The 25,646-nt window shown below is 52.1% G+C and overlaps 1 protein-coding gene across 3 annotated transcripts in view; it reads right to left on the bottom strand.

Moving 5' to 3' along the window:
* Positions 1-25,646, bottom strand: part of WDR88 (WD repeat domain 88) — a 32,358-nt gene that overhangs the window by 1,508 nt on the left and 5,204 nt on the right. Inside the window, exons 2-10 of one of the 3 annotated variants that reach the window (XM_051846716.2) lie at positions 24,935-25,045; positions 19,401-19,489; positions 17,038-17,101; positions 14,012-14,150; positions 12,624-12,753; positions 6,817-6,962; positions 6,009-6,091; positions 4,374-4,442; positions 412-504 (exon numbers count right to left, since the gene is read on the bottom strand). In XM_051846716.2, the coding sequence (XP_051702676.2) occupies positions 412-504; positions 4,374-4,442; positions 6,009-6,091; positions 6,817-6,962; positions 12,624-12,753; positions 14,012-14,150; positions 17,038-17,101; positions 19,401-19,489; positions 24,935-25,045 (924 nt within the window). Of the gene's footprint in view, positions 1-411; positions 505-4,373; positions 4,443-6,008; positions 6,092-6,816; positions 7,005-12,623; positions 12,754-14,011; positions 14,151-17,037; positions 17,102-19,400; positions 19,490-24,934; positions 25,046-25,646 lie in introns of all 3 variants that reach the window. The other 2 variants (XM_051846715.2, XM_051846717.2) reach the window with 2 other exon arrangements.

The raw sequence follows: 25,646 nt of genomic DNA, 5'->3' as shown, positions 1-25,646 counted from the left end.
GCACTCCCGGAGCCTCGTCTCCCCTTGTTCACTCCACTCAGACACAGCAGGCTCACTCCTGCCTCGCCCCAGGCCCCTGCAGGCAAGTGCTCTTCCTGAACGTCCACACAGCCGACCAGTCTGCACAGCTGGCACCTTCTCTGACCTCCCCGGAAGCTGCTGCGACCCCCAGCACTCTCACTGCCCTCTCCTGGGTGCTTGCTCTCCAAATTACTTTCACCCTGTGACTTCCTACGCATTTTTCCTGTTTCTCGCCCCCTTTTAGAATTCAAGGTCCTGCACAGCGCGAGTTCCACTCTGCGCAGGGCTGTGCCCCCAACTGTGCAATAGGTGTTCGTTCAAAGAATAAATGTGTGTTTGGGGAGGGGGAGAATGGAGGCCTTCTTGGGCTTCATTTTACCCAATACCAACCTGTTGCACTTTTAAGCCCCTGGCCTTTTTTTGCTTGATTACCAAAGGGATCTCATCAATTTCTTCAATATTCCATATCCTCATGGTTCTATCCTAAAACAAACAACAAACCAACGGTCACAGAACAGGCTGGGGTACGTCATACAGTGGAATGCTACTGAACACTAGAAGAAATGAGCTGTCAGGCCACGAAAGGCTTGGAAGAGTCTTGCATGCTTATGGGTAAGCAAAAGAAGTCCTTCTGGGGCCAGCGTTATGGCTCAGCAGGTCAAAGCCACTGCCTGCAACACCCACATCCCACATGGGCAGCAAGCAGTTGGAGGCCCGGCTGCTCCATTTCTGATCCCACTCCCTGCTAATGGTCTGGAAAAGCAGCAGACCAGCTTGGCTCCCATGTGGGAGACCTGAGGAAGCTCTTGGCTCCTGGCTTTGGTCTGGCCTAGCTTGCTTGTTACAGCCATCTGGGGAGTGAACCAGCAGATGGAAGATATCTCTCTGTCTCTCTGTAACTCTTTCAAATAAATAAGTAAATCTTAAAAAAAAAAAAAAAGCCCATCTGAAAAGGGCACAAACACCCTAGGATGTTCTGGGAAAGGCAGAACTAGAGACAGGGGAAGCCCTGACCAGGGTTCTGGGGGAGCAGGGCTGGCTAGGTGAAGTGCAGCGAGGACTGTGACACTGTGACTCTGTCATGGCAGATAGGTGGCATGCGTTTCACAAAATCCATGCAACTGTGCAACGCCAAGGGTGAGGCCGTGTAAACTGTGCACTTTGGGTAATAAAAATAACGGATCCAGAAAGGAATGCAGTCCTGTTGACAACCTGACTCTAGCCTGAGGAGGCCTTGCAGACTTCTAGCCTGCAGAACTGGTGCTTAATGTTTAAACAGCGCCGTCTGTGGTAGCTAATTACAGCAGCGGCGAAAGAGGAGCACACTGAGGAATGCCACCTTTCCTAATTCAGCAGTTGCCGCAAATTCCCTCTGGTGGAAACTTTAGTAACAGGTGTGTTGGCCCCTTGTCCTGTAGCACTGTCCGATTTTACCAGCTATCATACTTTTCTCCAGTGCATGAAGGGATTTGTCAACTCACGGCAACAATATGTCCTCTCTAGCTCTTAGACACTTTGATGCAAATGCTGGAGTTTCAAGTCATTTTCTGGGTTTCTATGAAGATGTTATTGAAACTGCAGAAAACAGGAGCCCACGCTGTGGCGTAGCGGGTAAAGTCACCGCCTGCAGTCCCGGCATCCCATATGGGTACCAGTTCGGGTACCAGTTGCTCCACTTCTGATCCAGCTTTCTGCTGTGGCCTGGAAAAGAAGTGGAAGATGACCCAAGACTTTGGGTTCCTACACCCACGTGGGAGACCCAGAAGAAGCTCCTGGCTTCAAATGGGCGCAGCTCCGGCCATTGTGGCCATCTGGGGAGTGAACCATCGGATGGAAGACTCACTCTCTCTCTCTCTCTCTCTCTCTTTCTCTCTCTGCCTCTCCTTCTCTCTGTGTAACTCTGACTTTCAAAAAAATAAATCTTAAAACTGCAGAAAACATGAAGGCATGTTGACATTTATCTAACCACAACTTAGACCTCGCTCCTCAGTCAATGTAAATGTCAACCATTTAGGCCAGTGCCGCGGCTCAATAGGCTAATCGTCCACCTGCAGCACCAGCACACCGGGTTCTAGTCCTGGTCAGGGCGCCGGATTCTGTCCTGATTGCTCCCGCATGGGAGACCAGGAGAAGCACCTGGCTCCGGGCTTCGGATCAGCGCAATGCGCCGGCCACAGCACGTCAGCCGCAGCGGCCATTGTGGGGTGAACCAACGGAAAATGAAGACCTTTCTCTCTGTCTCTCTCTGTCACTGTCCACTCTGCCTGTCCAAAAAAAAAAAAATGTCAAACATTTAAATGTCATTTAAGGGAGTGGCATTATGGCGCAATGAGTTACACTGCTGGCATCCTTTATCAGAGCGAGGGTTCTTGCTTTGGCCTGGATCAGCCCCAGCCATTGCAGCCATTCGGGAGTGAACCAGGAGATAGATGATATTCTCATTCTCTCTCTCTCTCTCTCCCCACCACGCCCCTGTCTCTGTAAGTCTGCCTTTCAAATAAATAAATAAATCTTTTTTAAATGGGCATTTTATTTTATAAGATTTTATTTATTTGAGATGTAGAGTTACAGAAAGAAGCAGAGGCCCAGAGAGAAAGAGAGAGAGAGAGAGAGAGAGGTCTTCCTTCTGCTGGTTCACTCCCCAGATGCCCTCAACAGCCAGAACTGAGCTGATCCGAAGTCAGGAGCCAGGAGCTTCTTCTGGGTCTTCCACGCGGATGCAAGTGCCCAAACACTTGGACCATCTTCCACTGCTTTCCCAGGCCCACAAGAGAGAGCTGGATTGGAAGTGGAACAGCTGGGACTCAAACCGGCATCCATATGGGATGCTGGCGCTACAGGCTGGGGCTTTAACCTGCTGCGCCACAGCACCAGCTCCCGTCATTTTCTCTCTCTCTCTTTTTTTTTTTTTTTTTTTTGGACAGGCAGAGTGAACAGTGAGAGAGTGAGAGAGAGAGACAGAGAGAAAGGTCTTCCTTTTGTCGTTGGTTCACCCTCTGACGGCCGGCGCACCGCACTAATCCGAAGCCAGGAGCCAGGTGCTTCCTCCTGGTTTCCCATGGGGGTGCAGGGCCCAAGCACTTGGGCCATCCTCCACTGCACTCCCGGGCCACAGCAGAGAGCTGGCCTGGAAGAGGGGCAACCGGGACAGAATCCAGCGCCCCGACCGGGACTAGAACCCGGGGTGCCGGCGCCGCAGGCAGAGGATTAGCCTATTGAGCCACGGCACTGGCCCCGTCATTGTTTTTTAATGTGTTGTAGTAAAATGTACATCGCAATACCGATTTAGCCGTTGGTAAGTGTACAATTCAGGAATATTAAATGCATTCACAATCTGGTGTCACTATCACCTCCCTGTGTAGCCGAAACTTTCTCATCATCGCAACAAAAACTGTGACGATCAGTGACTGCCCCCTCCCATCCCCCCACCCCTGGCAGCCAGTACCCTCCCTCCTGCCTCCGCGAATCTGACTGCCTCATGCAGTGTGTGTGCTGCTTTAACCTGTGTCATACTTCCCTTTCTTTATGAAAGCTGAATAAGGGGCTGGGGCCGGGGCACAGCGGGTTAAAGCCCCAGCCTGCAGTGCAGGTATCCCATATGGGCGCCTGTCTGAGTCCCAGCTGCTCTACTTCTGATCCAGCTCCACGCTAATGTGCCTAGGAAAGCAGCAGAGAATGGCCCAGGTGCTTGGACCCCTGCACCCACGTGGGAGACCTGGAAGAAGCTCCTGGCTCCTGATTTCAGCCTGGCCTAGTTCCAGTCATTGTGGCTACTTGGGGAATGAACCTCTGTCTGTTTCTCCTTCTCTCTGTAACTCTTTCAAATAAAGAAATATAAATCTGAATAACATTTGATTTTTGGGTGGGCCTCCAGTCTAGAGTGTGATGTGCTCAAGAAAAGTTTAGGGGCAAGGAGGGACCCCACTCCTCTGGTGCTCACATCTAAGTTACAGCCCTCAGAAGCTAGATGTCTCATGCAGGCCAGTGTTGGGTGCCACTGGGCTGGGTGCAGTGATGCAGGGAGGGGTCCTCCCCCGGGATCCCAGGTGGTCTCTACCGCTTGTCTGTCAGCTGATGCTTTCCCAACAAGACCCCTGTTGGCTCCACCACTCAGTAATCAGGTCAGATGTCCATGGTGCAGACCCAGGGGTCCCTGGGAACTTCCCACATCTACAGATGCAAGGGTGTGCTCTGCACAATCCCAGTGGCTCTCAGGGTGGGGAGGGCGGCCAGGTGTGGATGCCAGACTGAGCCTGCCCAGGAGCTCTGCCCTGATAACAGCAGTTCTGCTACCACCAACTCTGACAAACGCAACCGACATGTTCAGTCACTCAACGCTTGGCCACTTTTACCTTTGAAGCAGACAGAATCCATTTCTTGTTGCTGCTTATGGCAACATCCATTACCCAGTCCTTGTGACCCTAAAGAAAAATAAACGTCTCACAAAGAACCTGAGAAGAGGCCCGGATAGGATCAATGGAAGCCCACAGTCAGGAGCCATGGTTGTTGCTGTTTAAGTGCAGCTTGCAAAGCGTCCCTGGCTTCAGCAACATGTAAAGAGGAATGCAGAGTGTAAGGACAGCGAGAAATGCATGTATCATTGCAGTGTATATACCTATTTTTTAAAGTAATACTGTGGGAATGGGCATGTAGCCTCGTGGCTAAGATGCCTGCATCCCATAGCAGAGTGCCTGGCTTTGGATCCTGGCTCTGGCTCCAGACTCCAGCTTCCTGCTAATGCTGACCCCGCGAGGCAGCAGTGATGACTCAAGTCATTGGGTTCCTGTCACCCACGTGGGAGACCTGGATTGAGTTAGCATATCCTGGCGCCAGCCCTGGCTCAGCCCTGGCTCAGGTCCCGCTGTTGTGGGCATTTGGGGAGAGAAGCCGCAGATGGACGGACACACTCTCTCTGTCTCTCAAAAATGTTACCTAGTACTGTGGTAGGTAGCAGGATGGGGGAAAAAAAGAGGGAGGGATTACATTCCCATCTGGCCTGAGGTCTCTGTGTGCATTCTTTGTTCTAGGAAACCCACTGGGAGGTCCCGTCAGACGCTCCCCTGTGGCTTCGGCCCGTGGAGGCTTGTTTTCTGCAGGTGAGAAGGAGGTCAGAGAAGGTGGGTGCATGGCTGGGGTTCTGACATGACGCCAGGGCTCTGCATCAGCCTCTTTGTCGAGCTTTGGCCTCTCCCGTAAGGGAAGAGGTGGGAGGAAAGGGCATATGATCCTGAGGGTGGAAGAATGGAGAGGAGAGGAGGAGAGGGAAGAGGACAACCCGGCAGGGGACGAAGGCACTTTTCAGGACAGCGTGGTCCAAGCCTCCCCACGCTCTAGGAGACGGCGCAGACATACGGGCCTGGGGCCTGCGCAGGTGCTGCTGCTCAGGGGCACCAGGCTCCATACGGGTCTCAGGGGCAGAGATCAGGAGTCGGAGGTGACTGACATTGCAAGGCCAGGGAGCAGGCGGAGCTCCTGACAGAGGGGCTCCTGGGACGGGGACCCTGACTGAGCCCACTTTGGCTTCCTGCTGTGTTACAGGCCATGTCCCCTTATCACAGTCTCCTAACTTGCAGTCAGAAGCGTTCAGTCAACACCCACTTTGGAGCCCCGACCTCTGCATGCCTTTCTGTGCCCCAGCCAACATCCTCCCACCTCGGGGTTTTGCATTTGCAGTTCCAGCTGCCTGGAATGCCCTCCCCAAGATCCTCACTGACCCATCCAGTCCCTCCTTGCCATCCGGTTCTCAACTCAAGTGTCTCCTCCAGGAAGCCCGCCCTGCCCACCCACTGTGGACTGGTCCCTGAAGTCTTCCTAGCTCATCGTCGTGTGCCTTCTCTTCTCTGCTGGCTTCTTGTCTGTTCTTCCCCACAGGCACGTCTGCTCCCGTGGGAGGCACCAGGTCTGTCACCCCCCGGCATCCAGCCCCTCAGCGTGGAATGACGCAGGACCAAAGCTCTGATCCCTCTATCTCATGCTGCCACTTGTACCTTCAGGGCCAGCTTCCGGTAGCCTTCTGTTATATCCCAAATAGCCACAGTCTTGTCAAACCCTCCAGAAATGAGAAAAGAGCCTGCAACAGAAAATGAAGGAGTGAGACCAGGGACTCACCTTCCCAGCTGAGTGCTTCTTCCTCTGGTGAGGCCGAAGGGGGCTGAGGATGCGTGGAAGGCACCCCGTGGCTTTTTGTGACCACACCGAGACCCCTCCTGGTGTGGCTCAATGGCCCCCTGCCAGGTACAGCCAACTCTCAAAATTCATGGCAGTTCTATAAAATGTCTTATGTATTTGAGTTATATACAGAGAAGGAGACATAATGGGAGTCTCCCTGGGACTTTTGCTGGCACCACCAGACAGAAGGTCTCTCTTTCTCTTTCTCTCTTTCTCTGGGATTAGCAATGGCCAGAACAAGCGTGGCCTGGCCCAGCAGCAGCCATCTTGGCCTCCCAGAAGGCAGGAAGCTGAGTGGGAGAGATGGGTTCCTGATGGTTGTGTCTGAGTCTCTGGATCCAGCCATGCCTGAAGTGGCAGCTGCTTCTGGCTTTCTCCATCACAGGGGCTAATGTGTTTCTTAATGTGTTGCTTAAGTCATCTTGTGTCTCTGCCACGTGTGAAATTGTGCCTGTGAATTTCCCTCTGGGCTGCTTTGCTTTGCTGGGGAAAATATCCGCCCTCGTGATTGGCATCACGGGAAATGGCCTGTGTGTGTGCGCTGTCCTAAGTCATTACGGACAGGAGCTGGGGACCCCTGCCTTGCGCTCCCACGGGAGCAGAGTCCCGCGGAGGGAAACCACTCACTGTCTCTGGCGAAGAAGCAGGAGCTCACAGAACCCTCGTGGCCCTTCATCAGAGTCACACACGCTCCACTGTTCCGAAACTCCCCCGTGTGGACATTCCATATTTTCAAGCTTTTATCCCAGGAGCATGTGCACAGGAAATGACCGCTGAAGGTAAAACAGCAGTTGGAGATTGCGTTGGCGTGTGCCCTGAAATAGGGGTGGATGGGATGTCTGCGTTACTGCCTCACCCCGAGGACCCGGGGACCTGCTTCAGCGGCTGCTGGTGTCGGGAGGGGACGTCGGCCCTGGGACAGCTGCCTGCCATAGTCCAAGCATGAACTGGTCAGACTGTCACACTCTCCCAGGATGTCTCAGCCTTGCGAATGACTATTGCCATTGTGTGCAGAGGGATTCTTTGCTAGGAGGGGCTTTCCTCTCTACTGTAGGATGTATAGCATCCCTGGCCTCTACCTTCTAAATGCCAGTAGCCCACACCTCCAGCTGTGACAACCAAAAAAGTCTCCAGATACTGCCCAGTGTCTACTGCGGGGGAAAAACTGGCTCCCCGCTGAGAACCACTGCAATGCTCAGAGATGCTTGTGACCTGCGGAACAGGCAGCGGGGAGAGCTGTTGGAGGCGGTCAATGGTCCGTGGTTGTCAGGGGTGGGGCTGGGAGGCCCCCCATAGGGGTTCCCTCCTGCTTCCTGCTCCCCGCCTCCCTTTCCTCCCCATGATGTTGGGCCTGGTTCCCTCTCCTTCTGTCCATCCTCACTCCTCTGACCAACTCCTCCAACTTGTCCAAAACTCTCTCTCCCCTTCCTCCCGCTCCTCTCCTCATCTGTCTTCAGTGGGATCAAAGCATATTGTGGTGCCATCTATTTAATTAAGTTTTGGGTTATTCATTCTGAATTTTTCACTGTCTTCATTTTAAAAATATTTCAAATGTAGCATGAATGAAAGAGGGAGAGACATAGACACACACACACACACACACACACACAGAATGAATCTTCCATCTACTGGTTCACTGCTCAAATGCTGCAATGGCCAGGGCCAGGCCAAGCTGAAGCCAGGAGCTTCATCCTGCTCTCCCACATGGGTGGCAGGGACCCAAGTACTTGGTCCATCGTCCAATGTCCTCCCAGGTATATTAACAGGAAGCTGGACTGGAAAAGGAGCAGCCGGGACTAGAACCACCACTCACATGGGATGCTGGCATTGCCAGCAGCGGCTTAACCCATTGTGCCACAATCCTAGCCCTGCCTTCATTTCTTGAAAAGAAAAAAAAAATCAGTCAGCATTTTGCCACTTTTTGTTTTGTTTGTGATCCTCAAAGTATTCTTCCCGTGGCTCTCATCTCCTCTTGTAAATAGAGCTTTTAAGTGAACCCTAAAAACCATAACCATGCATCTCTGAATAGCCTGGGTCATAAAAGGTTGAGCAAAATGTTTTTCTAGAGTTTTGAGAGTTCTGGATCCTCTTTCAGTTCTTTGAAATGCACAAATTGAGAAAATTCAAAAGAACAGAAATGTCACCTCCTCTTGGGTGTCCAAGAAAATTCTACCCAAATCCAGGGCCTGATGGGCTAAGGCCTTCCTGGCATGCACTGAAACTGACAAAGCCTCCCCAGAACATAGACACTGCCACTGGGGGTTAACCCAGGGCCATCTTGATTCTGCAGGATGGACTCCTGAATCACATACATTCTGCTTCTCCTAAAAGACCAGTTTATTTGTATGAAAGTATGGGGAGGGGCTGGCATTGTGGCACAGAGGGTAAAGCCACTGCCTGCAACACCAGCATCCAGTATGAGCACAGGTTTGAGTGTGGATGGTTCCACTTTCAATCCAGTTCCCTGCTAATCCTGGAAAAGCAGCAGCAGATGGCCCCTACCCCCACATGGGAGACCCAGATGGAGTTCCTGGCTCCTGGTTTCAGCCTGTTCCAGCCCTGGCCATTGTAGACATTTGGGGAGTGAACCAGCAGATAGAAGCCTTTCTCTCCCTCCCTCCCTCCCTCCCTCCTTCTTATATAACTCCACCTTTCAAATAAATAATAAATATTTTTTAGAAAATATGGGACAAATATTATGGTGCACTTGCAGTTCTGGACCACATGGTGTCCACACACCTCTTCTTATTCCTCTGCTGAGTACAGCTAATGACCTTGGACACTATTTGTAAAGCAGACACTAGAAGATGATGAAGGGCCGGTGCTGTGGCATAGTGGGTAAAGCCACTGCCTGCAGTGCCTGCATCCCATATGGGTGCTGGTTCTAGTCCTGACTGCTCTGCTTCCGATCCAGCTCTCTGCTATGGCCTGGAAAAGCAGTAGAAGATGGTCCAAATCCTTGGGCCCCTGCACCCATGTGGGAGACCCAGAAGCAGCTCCTGGCTTCAGTCTGACCCAGCCCTGGACGTTGAGGCCATCTGGGGAGTGAACCAGCCAATGGAAGATCTCTGTCTCTCTGTCTCTCTATTACTCCTTCAAATAAATTAAAAAAAAAAAAAGAAAAGAAACAACAGCCGAGATTTTAACAAATTGAGAAAGGAGTCAAGAATCTGAGTTATCCCCACACAGGATAAACGCACAGAAATCTAAACCCAGGCCCAGCATAGCTGAGCTCCTGAAAACCAAAGACAAAAGTTCTTACCAGCAGCAGGAAAGAGATGACACCTTACCCACAGGTGGGAGCAACATGACTGACAGTGGGTTTCTTATCGGAAACCATCAAGACCACAGGAAAGTGACTTGATGGGAGGTTTTGGTTTTTTTTTTTTTCCTTTCATTGTTGTAAAATTTTATTTCTTTTTTTTTAGATTTACTTATTTATTTGCAAGGCAGTTACAGGGAGACAGGGAGACAGGGAGACAGAGAGACAGAGACAGAGACAGAGAAATCTTCCATCCACTACCCAAATGGCCACAATGGCCAGGGCTGGGCCAAGTTGAAGCCAGGAGCCGAGAGCTCCATCTGTGTCTCCCACATGGATGGCAGGGGCCCAAGCATTTGGACCATCTTCCGTTGCTTTCCCTGGCGCATTAGTTTTTAAATAAATGAATCAATCAATCTTTTTTTTTTTAAAGTACTTGTAATTGCTCATTGCAAGTTTCGAAACCAGTTGAGATCATGAATTTAAGCAAGACCAGCTATATGATTTTCAGGGTCCAAGGCAAAATTTAAAATGCCAGGTCACAGTTCCTCAAAAAGCTAAATATAGAATTACCCTATGGCCCACCATTTCTACTCCTTCCAATTTCCTAAAGAATAGGAAGCAGGAACTCAAACAGATACTTGTATGCCCATGTTCGTTGCTGTATTACTTTCAACAGCTAAAATGGAGAAATAACCCAAGTGCTCATCAGTAGCTGAAAATACGAACAAAATGTGATGTAGTGAGACAACAGAGTATTATCCAGTCATCAAAAGGAATGCAGTTCTGGGGCATTTGGTGCAGAGGTGGGGCTGGTGGTGTGGCTCACTGTTAAGGGTTAAGTCTTCTCAAGCAATGCCAGCACCCGTGTGGACACTGGTTCCTATCCTGGCTGATCCTCTTCTTATCCAGCTCCCTGCCAGAGTGCTTGGGAAAGCATGGGAGACCTGGACGGAGCTTCCAGGTTCCCAGCTTCAGCCTGGCCCAGCTTTGGCTGTTGTGAACCTCTGGGAAGTAAATAAGCAGATGGAAGATTCTCTCTCTCGGCCGGCGCCGCGGCTCAATAGGCTAATCCTCCGCCTAGCGGCGCCGGCACACCGGGTTCTAGTCCCGGTCGGGGCGCCGGATTCTGTCCCGGTTGCCCCTCTTCCAGGCCAGCCCTCTGCTGTGGCCCGGGAGTGCAGTGGAGGATGGCCCAGGTGCTTGGGCCCTGCACCCCATGGGAGACCAGGAGAAGCACCTGGCTCCTGGCTCCTGCCATCGGATCAGCGCGGTGCGCCGGCCGCAGCGCGCCGGCCGCGGCGGCCATTGGAGGGTGAACCAACAGCAAAGGAAGACCTTTCTCTCTGTCTCTCTCTCTCACTGTCCACTCTGCCTGTCAAAAAAAAAAAAAAAGATTCTCTCTTTCTCTTTCTCTTTCTCTTTCTCTCCCCTCCCCCTTTCAAGTAAATAGAGATTTTAAAAAAAAAGGAATGAAATGCTTATGCATGCTACAATCTGGATGAAATCCGAGGACACTATTTTAAATGGGATAAGCCTGAGACAAGAGGAAAAACAATGAATGATTCCACTTAGATGAAATATCTAGATTAGGCAAATTCATACAGACAGGAAGTAGAACAAAGGAAACCAGAGGCTGGGGGCAGAGGGGTGAGGGGCTGTTGCTTAATGGGGACAGAGTTTCTGCTCAGGGTGATGAAATGACTTTAGAAACAGAGTGGTGATGGTTGCACAGCACTGGGAGGTGGTGAATCCCAGGGAATCCCACGGTGGTTCAAATGGCAAGTTTTATATAGTATGTATTTTATCACCATTAAAAATAAAAACGATACAATATCCTCCACGTCACTGAATTCCTTTTCAATGGGGAGACTTGTATGGTATGTGAATTACATCTCAGTAAAACGTTTACACAAGGAAGGGAAGGAGGGAGGTGGAGTGGACCTGTGAGAGGCTGCAGCAGATTCAGCCACCACTAGGGACACCCACATCCCACACGGGAGTGCCAGCTCCTCTGCTTTCCCACCCAGCGTCCCACTGATGCACCTGGGAAGCATGGTAGTCCACATACCTGGGCCCCTGCCACCCACGCAGGATCCCCAGATGGAGATTCTGGCTTCTGGCTTCAACCTGGCTCCGCCCTGGCTACTGTGGCCATGCGGGGAGTGAACCAGCAGATGGAAGATCTGGCTCCCCCTCCCTCTCTGATTTTTCACTATATTCATGCATCCTTTGGTGCCTATTAAATTTTGTACTATGTTGCCATCTTAAATTTTCAAACAGTAAATTATGCATTTTGAAATTAAACCATGTAAGGAGTTTGTTCAGAAATTATCCAGAATCCCAAGATGCCAACAGCAGAGCACAGACCCCAGCGTGGGGCCCTTCTTAGCCTGGGCGCCTGCCTGACCTCAGAGGTCGAGTGTCTTGAAGCCAGCTTGTCCTGTGCTTCTGAGACTCTTTGTGTCTTTGCTTGCTGAAGGCTACATTTCCTGAAAAATCACCCATTCAAGGTAAACCAAAGTGACCAGTAGACTTCTCCCAGAATCCCCTGTGCTGCCACCATCCCACTGGGGCACCAGAAGGCTCTAGGACACTTCCCACAGCTGCAACTGTGGGCCTCTGCCGCCCTCACTCACCTCGTGCCATGCCCACCTGCTCTAAGGAGCAGGCCCCTGGACGCAGGCCTTCCCTGGGCATCCCTCTCAAGGGCAGAGTGCATGCTGGGGGCCCAGTGTGGGGTCAGCCCCAAGCTAAGGTCCTTCTTCCTGGGGCACATTCTTCAGACCTCACCTCTGCTGGGTGTACGCGGTCACACAAGATGGGAAACTACATCTTCATGCCTAGCCATGGGGAGGCCGGGCCAGGCAGGGCTAAGGGACCAGAGCATGGCAGGGTGACAGATGGATACACAGTCTGGGGCTCATCCCATCTGGCGAGCCTGGGATTATCAGAGCCTGGGGTTATCAGATTATAGGAGGCTAAAAATTCCCTTTTTCACAAGGGTTCTGCACATGTTTCCTAGTGCTGGCTCATACTGAAATACAGGCATGGGAGGCCCAGGCTGGAGACGCCGCAGCGTGCTGGAAGGCAGGCAGGCGTATGATACCCGCCCCCGCCCCCCACCCTGGCCCCCAACTGCCAGCCTCCCCCCTGGCGGGGTCTACCTCACTTTGGGATGGTGAGCAGCGTGGCCTGGGAGGTGACGTCCCAGATCTTGATGGTCCTGTCCAGCGAGACAGATGCCACCTTCTGGCTGTCGGGGTCAAAGCAGCACGCCGTGAGGGACCTCTGGTGGTGATCTGCAGCACAGGAAGGGACTTGAGACCCCACCCACGCCCCCATTCCAGGCCAAGAGCTTTGTAGGAGCAGAATTTCAGTTTTCATAAAGGACCGCCCACCTGCACAGACACCTCGCAGTGCCTGCTGGGTGCCTGGCTTCTGCAGAGCTGGAGACGCCTGCAGCAGGCAGAGACCCACCGCCAGCCAAGGGTGATGAACGTTTGAAATCCAGGCACAGTGTTTTCTTTTTAAATTAATGATTTCTTTATCCCTTTGAAGGGCAGAGTGATGCAGAGAGGGAGAGACAGAGAGAAAGAGATTTTCCACCCACCGGTTCATTCCCCAAATGCCTACAATAACCAGGTCTCGGCCAGGCTAGAGCCAGGAGCCAGGAGCCAGGAGCCAGGAGCCAGGAGCCGGGAACTCCGTGCATGTTTTCCACCGGGGGAGCAGGGATCTGGGCACTTGGGCCATTGCCCTCGCAGGCACTTTGTAGGGAGCTGGCTTGGGGGCTGAAACAGGTGCTCTGATAGGGGGTGTGGGCTCGGCAAGCTGTGGATTAACCTGGTGAACCACATTGCTGGCTCTACTGTCCACAGCCATTTTGAGAATCTTTTGAATGCAAAGCTTTCAAACAGATTTTGCACCAAAATAAACTGATCTTTTGATCCCATTTTTGCAAAAATTTTCCAAAGCCCCTCAGGCTAACACCAGGTGCCTCCCATGGGAGGGCCAGGACAGGTCCAGCCGCCTTGCAATTTTTCCTTTGTATATCAGATTTTCTTTACAACGACCATGTATTTTTTTTTCAATGCTTTATTTTAGGACAACTGCCAACTCACATTGCCAGGGCAAGGGATACCACAGAGAGGTCCCATGTGCCTTTGCCCCAGCTTCCCGCATCTGCATACCGACCTCGTGGGATTGCAACCACAACACTGACATACAGGGATTCTTATTTTTATAATTTAAAGAAGAGAGTGGTAAAAAATGTGAAGAAAGCTGAGCCTCTACTCTCTAAAGGGCTGGATTTCAGTGTGCACATGGGGTGGGAGAGGTGCGCCAGGGCCTCTGGCACAAGCACAGACAGGGCGAGAGCACTCCCGGGAGAGCACCCACCTGCAGGGTCCACTTTCACTGCTGCTTCTGTGAGTCGGGGGCCCCACCACCACCACGCCAGTGTCACCAGAGGAAGCCATCGCAAGTCACCACCTGTCAAGTGACGGGCGGCCGCTGCTCTGGGAGTCGGGACAGAGCAAGGAACCCCTGCAACCTCACCTTTCACATGAGCCACCGTGGTGACGTTTTCCATGTCTGTGATGCAGATTCCACGGTCCACGTCCAAGCCCGAGACTACGTATTTCCCATCTGGAGAGAGCTTGCAGGACACTATGAAGTTATCGTGGCTGATCTTCCACTGAAATGGGGCAGCAGACAGGCCCAGCCACCCACTAGGACTTTCTGTGATGATGCGAATGCCCTGTCTATGCACTGCCCACTGTGGTAGCCCTGGGTCACATGGGGTCACTGAGTATATAAGGGACCAGTGTGGAGACGGAGCTGAATTCTTAGGTCTGTTTTGTTTTGATTAATTTAATGGATACTTTTAATTAACGATCTGTGTCCTGCACGGATGAAGAGGGCTGAGGAAGGAACCAGTGCAAGTGGCTACAAGGCTGTAGTCACGGGTCACTTTGCCCCTGCTCAGAGCGGGACGCAAGCGTTGATGGGATGTCTGTGCTGTGGCCCTCAGAGCACCAGGGGGAGGCGGGCAGGAGATCACAGAGTCGGACAAAGAGTGAGGAAAGGAAGAACAGAAGATTTGCCCAACAGGGAACAGACGTCTGCGGAAACGCCCAAAGCCAGGAGTAATCTATAAGTCTCGCTGTTCACCTACCAAATTGGCTAACATGTCAATCAAATTATGGCACCAGTATGAGAGGGCAGGAGATGGTAAGCACCCCTTGAGGTTTCATCTGTGACTCCCACGTGGGTGCAGGGGCCCAAGTACTTGGGCCATCCTCCATGCCTTCCCAGGCGCATTAGCAGGGATATGGATTGGAAGTGGAGCAGCCAGGACTCAAACCGGTGCCCATAGGAGATGCTGGCACTGCAGGCAGCAGCCCAACCTAATACGCCATAGCGCTGGCCCTGGAAGATCTCTCTCTTAGAAATAGTAGGACGAGGGAGCCGGCGCTGTAGCATGGTGGGTAAAGTCCCTAATGGCAATGCCAGCATCCCATGTGGGCACTGGTTCAAGCCCAGGCTGCTCCACTACCAATCCAGCTCTCTGCTTTGGCCTGAGAAAGTGGTGGAGGATGGCCCAAGTACTTGGGCCCTTGTGCCCATGTGGGAGACCCCAGAAGAAGCTCCTGGCTCCTGGCTTCAGATCAGCCCAGCTCGGCCAATGTAGCCATTTGGGGAGTAAACCAGCAGATGGAAGATCTCTCTCTCTCTTTCTTCCTCTGCCTCTCTGTAACTCTGCCTTTCAGAATAAATAAATAAATCTTAAAAAAAAAAAAAAAAAAAAAAAAGACTAGGCCGGCACCATGGCTCACTAGGTTAATCCTCCGCCTGCTGCACTGGCACCCCGGGTTCTAGTCCAGATTGGGGTGCCTGTTCTGTCCCGGTTGCCCCTCTTCCAGTCCAGCTCTCTGCTGTGGCCCAGGAAGGCAGTGGAGGATGGCCCAGGTCCTTGGGCCCTGCAACCACATGGGAGACCAGGAGGAGGCGACTGGCTCCTGGCTTCGGATTGGCGCAGCACACTCCCGTAGCGGCCATTTGGGGGGGTGAACCAACGGAAGGAAGACTTTTCTCTCTGTCTCTCTCTTTCTCACTGTCTAACTCTGCCTGTCAAAAAAATAAATAAATAGACTACTTACATATTTATCTGAAGAAAAAAGAAATAAAAGGATGAAGTGGATATATTCCTTTTTGAGAGAGAAGATAAGACAGAGAGATTTGAAAGGCAGAGTTACAGAGACAGAGAGAGGGAGAGACAGAGAGAGAACTTCCATCCACTGGTTCACTCCCCAAATGGCCTCAAAGGCCAGGACTGGGCCAGGCTGAAGCCAGGAGCCTGGAACTCTGTCCTAGTCTCCCACACAGGTGTCAGGGGCCCAAGCACTTGGGCCATCCTCCACTGCTTTCCCAGAAGCATTAGCGGGGAGCTGGATCAGAAGTGGAGCAGGGGGGTACTCCACCAGGCGCTCTGACATGGGATTCCAGCCACAAGCTGGTGCCTCCCTCCATGCACCCCTGTGGGTGACTTGTTATTCACAACTTACTGTCAAGTGAGAGAAAGTTAGAATCCAGAGAGTGCATAAATGATACTCCAAGGGTACTTCCAAAGGTTCATGGGAAACGGAAAGAAATGTGGTGCCAAAAAATCTGAAATCCATTCATACCTGAGGTTTTCAAAAAGTCTGTGGAAAATATGCATTAGGAAAAAGCTACTCACAAGTTGTAAAAATATTTTTGCATCAAAATAAAATTCTTTGAATTCCATTTGTCCACAAACTCTTGGTTGTACTCTCATGTATTTACTAACAAAACACACTTGCCTGTGTCCATATGGGAACGTGCATAGGGAAAAATACACCAAGACAGGCGCTGTCATCCCTGAATGGTGGTTTTAAGCAGTTTTCTTGGATTCTTTTTTAAAACTTAGTTTATCTTATCTCTCTAAAAATGTTGGCCACGAATATAAATTGATCTTTGCAATAAGAGGAAAGGTTGTCCCTTTGTTTGTTGAAACAGAGAAAGGAAGATGAAGGGACGCAGTCGGGAGCTCCTGGGGCTGGGGTCCCTGCAGGACGGAGGCTGCCCGGGCCAGGGAGGGATCCAGGCCTCTCTGGTGGAGATGGACAGGAGCCCACTCCAAGACACAAGAGGACAGATTGGGAGGAATCTGCAGCCCTGGTTCTTCACCCACATGGCCTCCGTCCATGGCCTCAGCCCCAGTTCCTGCCTCATGTAATCCAAATGTCCCACAGGGGAGCCCTGAACGCCATCCCCCTCCCCCCATCCACACAGCCGCCCTGGCTTTCTTTCTGTGTCTGAAGCCCCTCCCACCATCCAAGGCAGCCCTCAAGCTGCCAGCTCCAGGAAGCTTCCCTTCCCCAACACCTCCCCACCAGCCCATGCAGCCTCCAAATTCTGCAAGCTGTGGGGTGCTGCTCACGCCTGCATCTCGGGGCCCTGCGGAACCTGGGGCTTTTGCCATCTCCTCCCTCCCTGGGTCCAGCCCAAAGCCACCCAGGCCCAGTAAAGACCCTGTGCTGGGCAGGGCAGGGCATACGTACCAGCATTTTGCCTGTTTCCAGGTCCCAGGCCCTCACTGTTTTGTCATAGGATGCTGCAATAACTCTGGAAATAAAATACACACTGCGTCACAATGGCAGAGGCACTTATGCCTGTAGCTTCCATGGGGGCTTCTTCAAGTTTAGGACCAAGATTCCAAACAATACAAAAGATGCCCTGAGGGGCCAGCGCCCTGGCGCACTAGGTTAATCCTCCGCCTGCGGCACCGGCATCCCATATGGGCACCGGGTTCTAGTTCTGGTTGCTCCCCTTCCAGTCCAGCTCTCTGCTGTGGCCCGGGAGTGCAGTGGAGGATGGCCCAAGTGCTTGGGCCCTGCACCCCATGGGAGACCAGGAGGAAGCACCTGGCTCCTGGCTTCAGATCGGCACAGCTCCGGCCCTTGCGGCCATGTGAGGAGTGCACCAACGGAAGGAAGACTTATCTCTCTCTCTCACTGTCTGTAACTCTAGCTGTCAAATAAATAAATAAAAATCTTTATGGCATGTTTCAAAGGCAAAGTTTGTCCTCTGTACTAAATTTAGTCCAAATGCAAACTTTTTTTTTCTTTTTCACCAGTACACTGGTTTTGTAGCTGCAAATTCCCACAGGCCTGCCTCTTGGGGCAGCATGTGCAGTTCCACTTGCACTGGAGTCCTGGCTGACTCGGCGCTCACACACCTGGGAAGGCTGTGGAGGATGGCCTGAGGGCTTGGGCCCCTGCCACCCATGTGGGAGATTTGGATGGAGTTCCTAGATCCTGGCTGAAGCCAGGACCAGCCCCAGCTATTAAATAGCCATTTGGTAAGTGAACCAGCAGATGGAAGATTCCCTCTCTCTCTCTCTCTCCCTCTCTCTCTTCTCTCTCTCTCTCTCTCGTCGCTCTACCTTTCAAATAAATAAATATTTTAGGGGCCAGCATTGTAGCACAGAGGGTAAAGCTGCCACCTGCAATGCTGGCATTCATTATGGGCACCAGTTCAAGCCCTGGTTGTTCTACTTCTGATCCAGCTTCCTGCTAACAGCCTGGGGAAAGCAGCAGAAGATGTCCCAAATGCCTGGGCCCTTGGCACCCATGTGGGAGACCTAGAAGAAGCTCCTGGCTCCTGGCTTTGGCCTGGTCCAGCCCTGGCCATTGCTGCCATCAGGGGAGTGAACCAGCAGATAGAAGATCTCTCTCTCTAACTTTGACTTTCAAATAAGTAATAATAGATAAAACTTTTAAAAATTGCTCTTAAAAATTTTTTTAAAGAAATCGTTTAAAAAACAGAAAGCGAATTCCCCAGGCTGCCCCAGGCCTCCCATCTGTGTGAGTGGACTGCAGCAAACACATTCCAGAAACCCTTCTCTGTGTCGCTGCCTCTTCACTTTTGATGCGTCCTGGGGGACAGCCCAGCAGGCCTTTGCCCCCAGGGCCTCAGTTTCCCCTGCAGAATGGGCGTCTGGCCGAAGCTGCTCAGGCCGCTTGCAGCTGTGACAGTCACATGCTGCTGAGCAGGAAAGAGAAACTCCAGGAAGAAACTTCAGACTGGCCTGCACCAGCTAGAACAAATGGGCTCTTTTTTAAGCACTTTAAGTTGACAAAGTGCTGTTACAGCTACTTGATTCTCACAGGGAAAAGTCCGTAGACTCATAATGGGGAAATGGTTGCATAGTTGCTTAAAAAAAAATCAACTAAAGGGGGCCGGTGCTATGGCGTAATAGGATAACCTCTGCCTGCGGTGCCGGCATCCCATATGGGTCCTGGTTCATGTCTCAGCTGCTCTGCTGTGGCCTGGGAAAGCAGTGGAAGATGGTTCAAGTTCTTGGGCCCCTGCACCCACATGGGAGACCCAAAAGAAGCTCCTGGCTCCTGGTTTTGGATCGGCCCAGCTCCGGCCATTGTGGCCATTTGGGGAGTGAACCAGTGGACAGAAGATTTGTCTGTAACTCTACCTCCCAAATAAATATATACAATCTCTTTTTAAAAAATCAATTTAAAAACAAGACAAGGCGCAGGCATTTGGTAGTTTGATGCTGCTGTTAGGTGCTTGTTACCACACCCATATCTTGCATGGGAGTGCCTGGATTTAAGTCCCAGCTCCAGCTCCGGACCCCAGGTTCCTGCCACTGCAGACCCCAGGAGGATCAAGTGACGGCTCAAGTCACGGGTCCCTGCTACCCATGGGTCCCTGCTACCCATGCAAGACCTGGATTGAGTTCCCAGCTCCTGGCAGGCGTGGGGGGGAGGGTGACCCAGTAGTTGGAGGCTCTTCTGCTCTCTAGCTCTCTTTCACTCCCTCCCTTGCAAATAAACTAAAATTTAAGAAACAAGAAACCCGCCAAGTGTGTATACCCCACCTCCACCCTGGCCTGTGGGGAAGTCACCTCCTGCTGTCAGCCGAGACGCTGCACTCCACGACAGGCGCTTCGGGCCCGTGCTCAAACTCCCGCTCCACAGCTCCATTGAAAGCGTTCTCGAATCAATGGGAGACGAAGGGAGAGTGGTCACCACCACGCTTCTTGAAGCTGTGAGCCAAGGCCATGAACAGCCCTCAGCTCATCTATAGCAGCCAAGCACATGAACCCCAGGGCCCTAGGACTGCCAATTAGTGCCCAGAGACAAAGGACCTCGCAGCAACTCCCCGGGCAGGGGGACCCCCTTGCCATCCATAGCAGCCATGGAAACCCCACACGCACTTCCACAGGCACTGGGTGCTCACTGGGCACCCTGGGAGCAGAACTCCAAATGGGTGAGTTTTCTCTTTTTCTACTGGCCAAAGAGACTGCAGCATCTAGCAGTTCTTTCCATCACTTCTTTTTGTTAAGCTCACAGCCTTTGACCTGGGGCGGGGTGGTGGGGGTGTCTCCTAAAAAATAATCAAAATTGTGATCAAAGACTTAGGAATGAAAAGCTTCAATGTGCAAGATAAATGATGGCAAAATCACAGGCCAGTAACCTAGGTGTCCCTCTAAAGGGGGTGGTGAAAACCAGTACATCCAGCAGTGGGGCGACAGCAGCTGCCAACAGCCCTGCTGAAGGTGAAGAGCGAGAGACTGAGATGAGAAGCAAGCAGAGTTCCCAGGAGGATAAAAGTGTTTGCGGTAAGAAACACTAGGGTCAGCGCTGTGGCTTAGTGGGTAAAGTCACCGCCTGCAGTGCCGGCATCCCATACGGGTGTCAGTTCGAGACCCAGCTGCTCCACTTCCCATCCAGCTCTCTGCTATGGCCTGGGAAGGCAGTAGAAGATGGCCCAAGTGCTTGGGACCCTGCACCCATATGGGAGACCCGGAAGAAGCTCCTGGCTCCTGGCTTTGGATTGGCACAGCTCTGGCCCTTGCAGCCATCTGGGGAGTGAACTAGCGGATGGAAGACCTCTCTTTGTCTCTTTGCCTCTGCCTCTCTGTAACTCCACCTTTCAAATAAATAAAAATATTTTTAAAAAAGAAAAAAAAAGTGAAATGTGCCAACAGCTTTTGTTTTCAGCTCCAACCAGGATGGAAGGTCCCCTTGACACAAACGTTATTGGTAAGGCAAAGAATCACTAGCAGGACCGGACCTTATTGCTATTATGTGTGTGGGAGCTTTGGGACCTTACTAGGGTAGGTCTGTGACAACATTACCTGATATTCAGGGACCATATTGCATTAGGACTTCAAGCCTTCCGGGAGGCAAGGGACCCCGTACCAGGGGTCCCTGAGACCACCCCCAGGTTTGGGGATTCTCTAGCATGCACTGGGCTCCTCCTAAAGCTACACTCACAGCTGAGTGTCATCACAGTGAAAGGACACAGAACCGAGCCAGCAAAGGCAAAGGCACTGCCCGTGCAGAGGCAGCCAGGCAATCTTCCGAGAGTCTTCTCCAGTGAGTCCCTGGGAAGTGGCTCCACTTGGGAAGTGTTGGCCACCAGGGAGGTGCACGGGAGCCTAGTGGTCCAGGGATTTTTGTTTTGTTTTTAATCTGCGGCTGCCCACATCAGCACGGTCTGTCTAGCATGCACCAAAATTCGACTTTCAGAAGGAAAGTGCTTGAGGCAAAGCGAGCCACGCCCACCACTCAGGGAAAGGCTCGCATAGTTATAGGGAAGTGATTACCCCTTTCCTGCATAGACCCTCTCCCTCAACTCCTCCTCTGTGGGGCTCAAAACAATGGGACCATGTTTAAGTGAACTCAGCAGGCCCCAGGCGAAGCCCAATAGCAGGAAAGGACATCAGGAGTCCCAGAGGGGAAGTCACCCCAGGGGGCAGGTGGGATACATCCAGGCGGGCAGCCTAGGCTCAGGAGTCTAATGGCTTGGGAAGAAAGGGCTGTTCTGACAGCCTGGGGTCCAGCCTCCCTGGTTGATGTGCTGCTCTGGTCAAAAGGCACGTGGCTGTGGACTAAGAAAACGATCTTCTGGAGCCTAGGATCAAGGCCATGCAGTCTGGGCAGAGTCTTGGGCAAACTAAGGGCAGCGCTGGAATGGACACTGTGTCCCTGGGGCTGCACAGGTTCAGCATCCAACAGTGACACCCCATGGCCAAAGAAGGAACAGCAACCATGGACAGGTAAACCAGCTTCCTCTTCATTTGCCTGTGCACTCAGACAACTTAACCAGGCAGATCCTGCTCAGACTCGGAGTGAATGTACAGCAAAGGGCTCTCATAAATAGTGGGGAAAATAAAGGAATAAAGGAGAGGTGATACTGCTTGTAGCCCAAGTTCATGACGAGTACCCAAAATTTCTATATGGTCCCAATGTTGCAAATGTATTTATCTGTATATACAAGAAAAAAAAATGTGCTCCAACGTTTCCATAGCAGTTAACTCTGGGGTCATGGAACAGTGAAGGTTTTTTTTTCCCCTTGTGTTTTTAAATATTTCTTAAAATAAAATTGTTACCTTTGTAATGTGAGAGAAACTACCAAAGGGTTTTTTGTTTTTTGTTTGTTTGTTTGTTTTTAAGGTAGAGTTACAGAGACAAAGAAAGAGATCTTCCATCTGTTGGTTCAATTCCCAAATGGCTGCAACAGCCAGGGCTGGGCTTGTCTGAAGCAAGGAGTCAGGAGCTTCTTCTGGCTCTCCCACATGGGTGCAGGGCCCAGGCCTGCTCTCCCAGGCAAATCAACAGAGAGCTGGAAGGGAAGTGGAGCAGCCAGACAGGAATTGCACCGATATGGGATGCTGGCCCTGCAGGCAGCAGCTTGAACCACCATGCCAGGGCGCTGGCCCCCAAACTTATATTTTTAATGACCGGAAAGAAAAGTGTTAACATATGAGAGGGAGATGGGGTATGGGATCAAGAATTATTTTCAGGGCCGGTACCGTGGTGCAGGTTAATTCTCCACCTGTGGCACTGGCATCCCATATGGGCACGGTTCTACTTGGCTGCTCCTCTTCCAATCCAGCTCTCTGCTGTGGCCTGGAAAAGCAGTAGAAGATGGCCCAAGTCCTTGAACCCCTGGACCTGCGTGGGAGACCGGGAAGAAGCTCCTGGCTCCTGGCTTCGGATTGGTGCAGCTCCAGCCATTGCAGCCATCTGGGGAGTGAACCAATGGAAGAAAGACCTCTCTTTCTGTCTCTACCTCTCTTCATCTGTAACTCTACCTCTCAAATAAAAAAAAAAAAAAAAAAGAATTATTTCCCCCCCAGTTTCTTCATTCATTTATGGGGTTTCCAAGTTATTGACAAAACTCTCCAGTTAGGGGAAAGGCAGCTTTTCAAAGATCAAGACAGGTGTATGGGCCTGGGGTGAGGTGGCAGGAAGGGACTGGAGGTGGGGTCACTGGGAAAGAAGAGACAGAGGCAAGGGGACATGTTGGCCAACACGCTGTAAGAAGAGAGAGCAACTGTGTAGGGCAGTGGCTCAACCGTCTGCCGAGGGGAGGACAGTGCATGACGAGGGCAGAGGTGGGGTGGGGAGAGCCATGGCTAGGACCAGGAGGAGCCCATGGAAGGGGAAGAAGATAGGAAAAAAGAACCAGGGGGAGAGATGGAGATCCTGGGTGGGGGCAGTCAACAGGGTAGCCAAGGCTGGGAGCCGAGGGCACAGCCTTGGGGGTACAGGTGTGAGACAGGCAGAGGCAGAGGGCAGGAGCAGGGGGCTCAGGGAGTGAGTTACGAGTGTGCCCAGCAGTGAGGGTGGGGTACTGTGATGTGTTTCCTAGGACGGGGAGAAGGATGGCTGTGGCAGCAGAGGTGGAGTGAGCACGTCCTGGGCGGGTGCTACCATCTGGGTATGCTTTGGCTCTGGATCTCATGCAGAACTTTAGTAAGTTCCTGGAACTGAGAGGCAGGGAACTTCACTGACTGTGAGGTTAGGAGGTGGGCCTAGCGGGAGGTCCTGAGGTCACCAGGGCGTGCTGTTGGGGTTCATTCTCAGGAGAGAGCTGCCATGAAGGCGTGTGCAGGGACAGCCGCCCACTCTGCTTCCTGCCCTGCCCTGTCCTGCCCTGTGATCCTCCCCACATGTGCTCCACCTCTGCTACCACCACCCCGGCCAGAGGCCAGACCGATGGGGCTGCCTATGGACTTGAACCTGTGCGCTGAGTAGACCTTTTCTCTATCAAGTTAGCTGCCCCTGGATTTCACTGTCATCGTGATGCAGTGCAGCACGGAACAGGCAAGGGACCAGGGCACAAGGCTGCTGTGAGGACCAAGCACATCTCCAGGGACACCAACCCAAGTGGAGACAGGCAGATGTCTCCATTCAGAGACAGGAGCCCTTCAGCCCAAACAGATGGAAACCCCGCAAGTCCTTCCCCCCAGCTCAGAGTAAGAAGAGCAAGGGAAGCGCCTGGAGACAGCAAAGCAAAATGCACACTTGAGGAGTCACCAGCCCCACCCCCTGGGTGACAGCCATGGCGAAGACTTCCTTACTTACCCTCAGGGCTTCTCCACCAGCCCAGAGGGTTCAGAAAGGACTTAGGGTTCCAAGTGTTAAGATCAGGGGACTCCAGGGCTCTGGGGTCGGGGGAGGAGAGGTCTGTTGGGGCCTGGTGTGGGCCAGGCAGACCCCGGGGGCAGATCTAACACAAAGCTGGGGCCGCGAGGCAGGGGGAGGCTCAAGGAGGCCCAGGGGTCAAGTAACAGCAGAAGTCATGTAACTTGTGGGACCTACTTACAGTCCCACAACCCCCCTGCCTGGCTGGCCAGGCCTTGGCACCCACTGATGAAACAGATGTTCCTCTGAGGTCATGTGCAGGGTAAAGGGCTGTCCTCCACCCAGTGACCCGATCCAGAATCTGGGGAACCGGCCTTAAATTCACTCCACTCGGTCTTCTTCCTGCCCTACAACCCAGACAAGACACCAAAACTCAGAACTGACTGCCCTCCCCCAGGGAGGTGTCCTGGTCCCTGATGGCCACTGCCACCTCCCAACCCTGCCCATTCCTGCCAGGGTCTGCTGGTCACACTCACAGGGCTCCGGCAGGGCTCCAGATGGCCACATCTCTGCAACTGACTGGAACATCACGACAACATCCCTTGTGCCCCTGCTTCCTGCATCTTGGGGTGCTGATCTGCCCTTGAGCCCACCTCTTTCAAAGCCACCTTCAATTGTCTATGACCTCCCCCACCCCCTCCCCAGGCCTGGCCATAGCATCCTTGTGGGTGCAACTGAGTTTCTCAGATGAGAAGGAGGCCTCAAATGATGACATAACTCAGAGGCCCCAGGTAGGCCCTCAGAGCCACTGGGATTCCCCCAACTGGCTGTCAGTCCCGTCACCTCCACCCCTGGCTCTCACTGTGTCCAGATCCAGAGGCAGCAACACTAATTCATCTCTGCTCTGACCCTAGGGTGGGCTCCTCCTCTTCTTCACGCTGTGCTCGGAAGCCCCTTACAAACTCCTGGGATCTGTGAGTGTCAGGGAACTCAGTCCAGGGGAGGTCTGCACGAGCAGTGCCTACGTTTCGTTCTGGGAGGGCCTGCAGGGGCCACCTACCCACAGCTTCACAGTGCAGTCGTAGGAGCCACTGAGGAGCTTCGTGTCATCCACGCAGAAGTGGCAGGAACTCACGACATGGTCGTGCCCACTCAGGATTTTAAACGGGATCTGAAAAAAAAGGGCTAATCAAAAGAGTTCAACAAGGTTGCAGGGGAAAAAACCCTGCATTTCTAAATACTTGCAGTGAACAACCTAAATAGAAAATTAAGAAAAAAATCCATTTACAAAAGCATCAAAAACATATGGAGGGGGGCAGTGCTGTGGTGCAGTGGGTAAAGCTGCTGCTTGCAGTGCCAGCATCCCATATGGGCACTGGTTCGAGACCCGGCTGCTCCACTTCTGATCCAGCTCTCTGCTATGGCCTGGGAAAGCAGTAGAAGGTGGCTCAAGTGCTTGGGCCCCTGCACCCACACGGGAGGCCCAGAAGAAGCTCCTGGCTCCTGGTTCCTGGCTTCAGATCAGCTCAGCACCAGCTGTATGGCCATTTTGGGAAGTGAACCAGTGGATGGAAGCTCTCTCTCTCTCTCTCTCTGCTTCTGCCTCTGCCTTTCAAATAAATAAATAAATCTTAAAAACAAAACAATACCAATTCAATTTTGAAAAAAAAAAAAAAGGCATGTAGGAATAACCTGAACAAAGAAAGCATAAAACTTATACTCTGAAAATTACAAAACATTGCTGAAATTAAATGAGGCCTAATCAAACGAAA

The sequence above is a fragment of the Oryctolagus cuniculus genome, chromosome 18, assembly GCF_964237555.1.
Source record: "Oryctolagus cuniculus chromosome 18, mOryCun1.1, whole genome shotgun sequence".
In the NCBI taxonomy this organism is placed as follows: Eukaryota; Metazoa; Chordata; class Mammalia; order Lagomorpha; family Leporidae; genus Oryctolagus; species Oryctolagus cuniculus.
The sequence above is the reverse complement of the archived record's forward strand: the minus strand, read 5'-3'. Positions and strand labels throughout refer to the sequence as shown.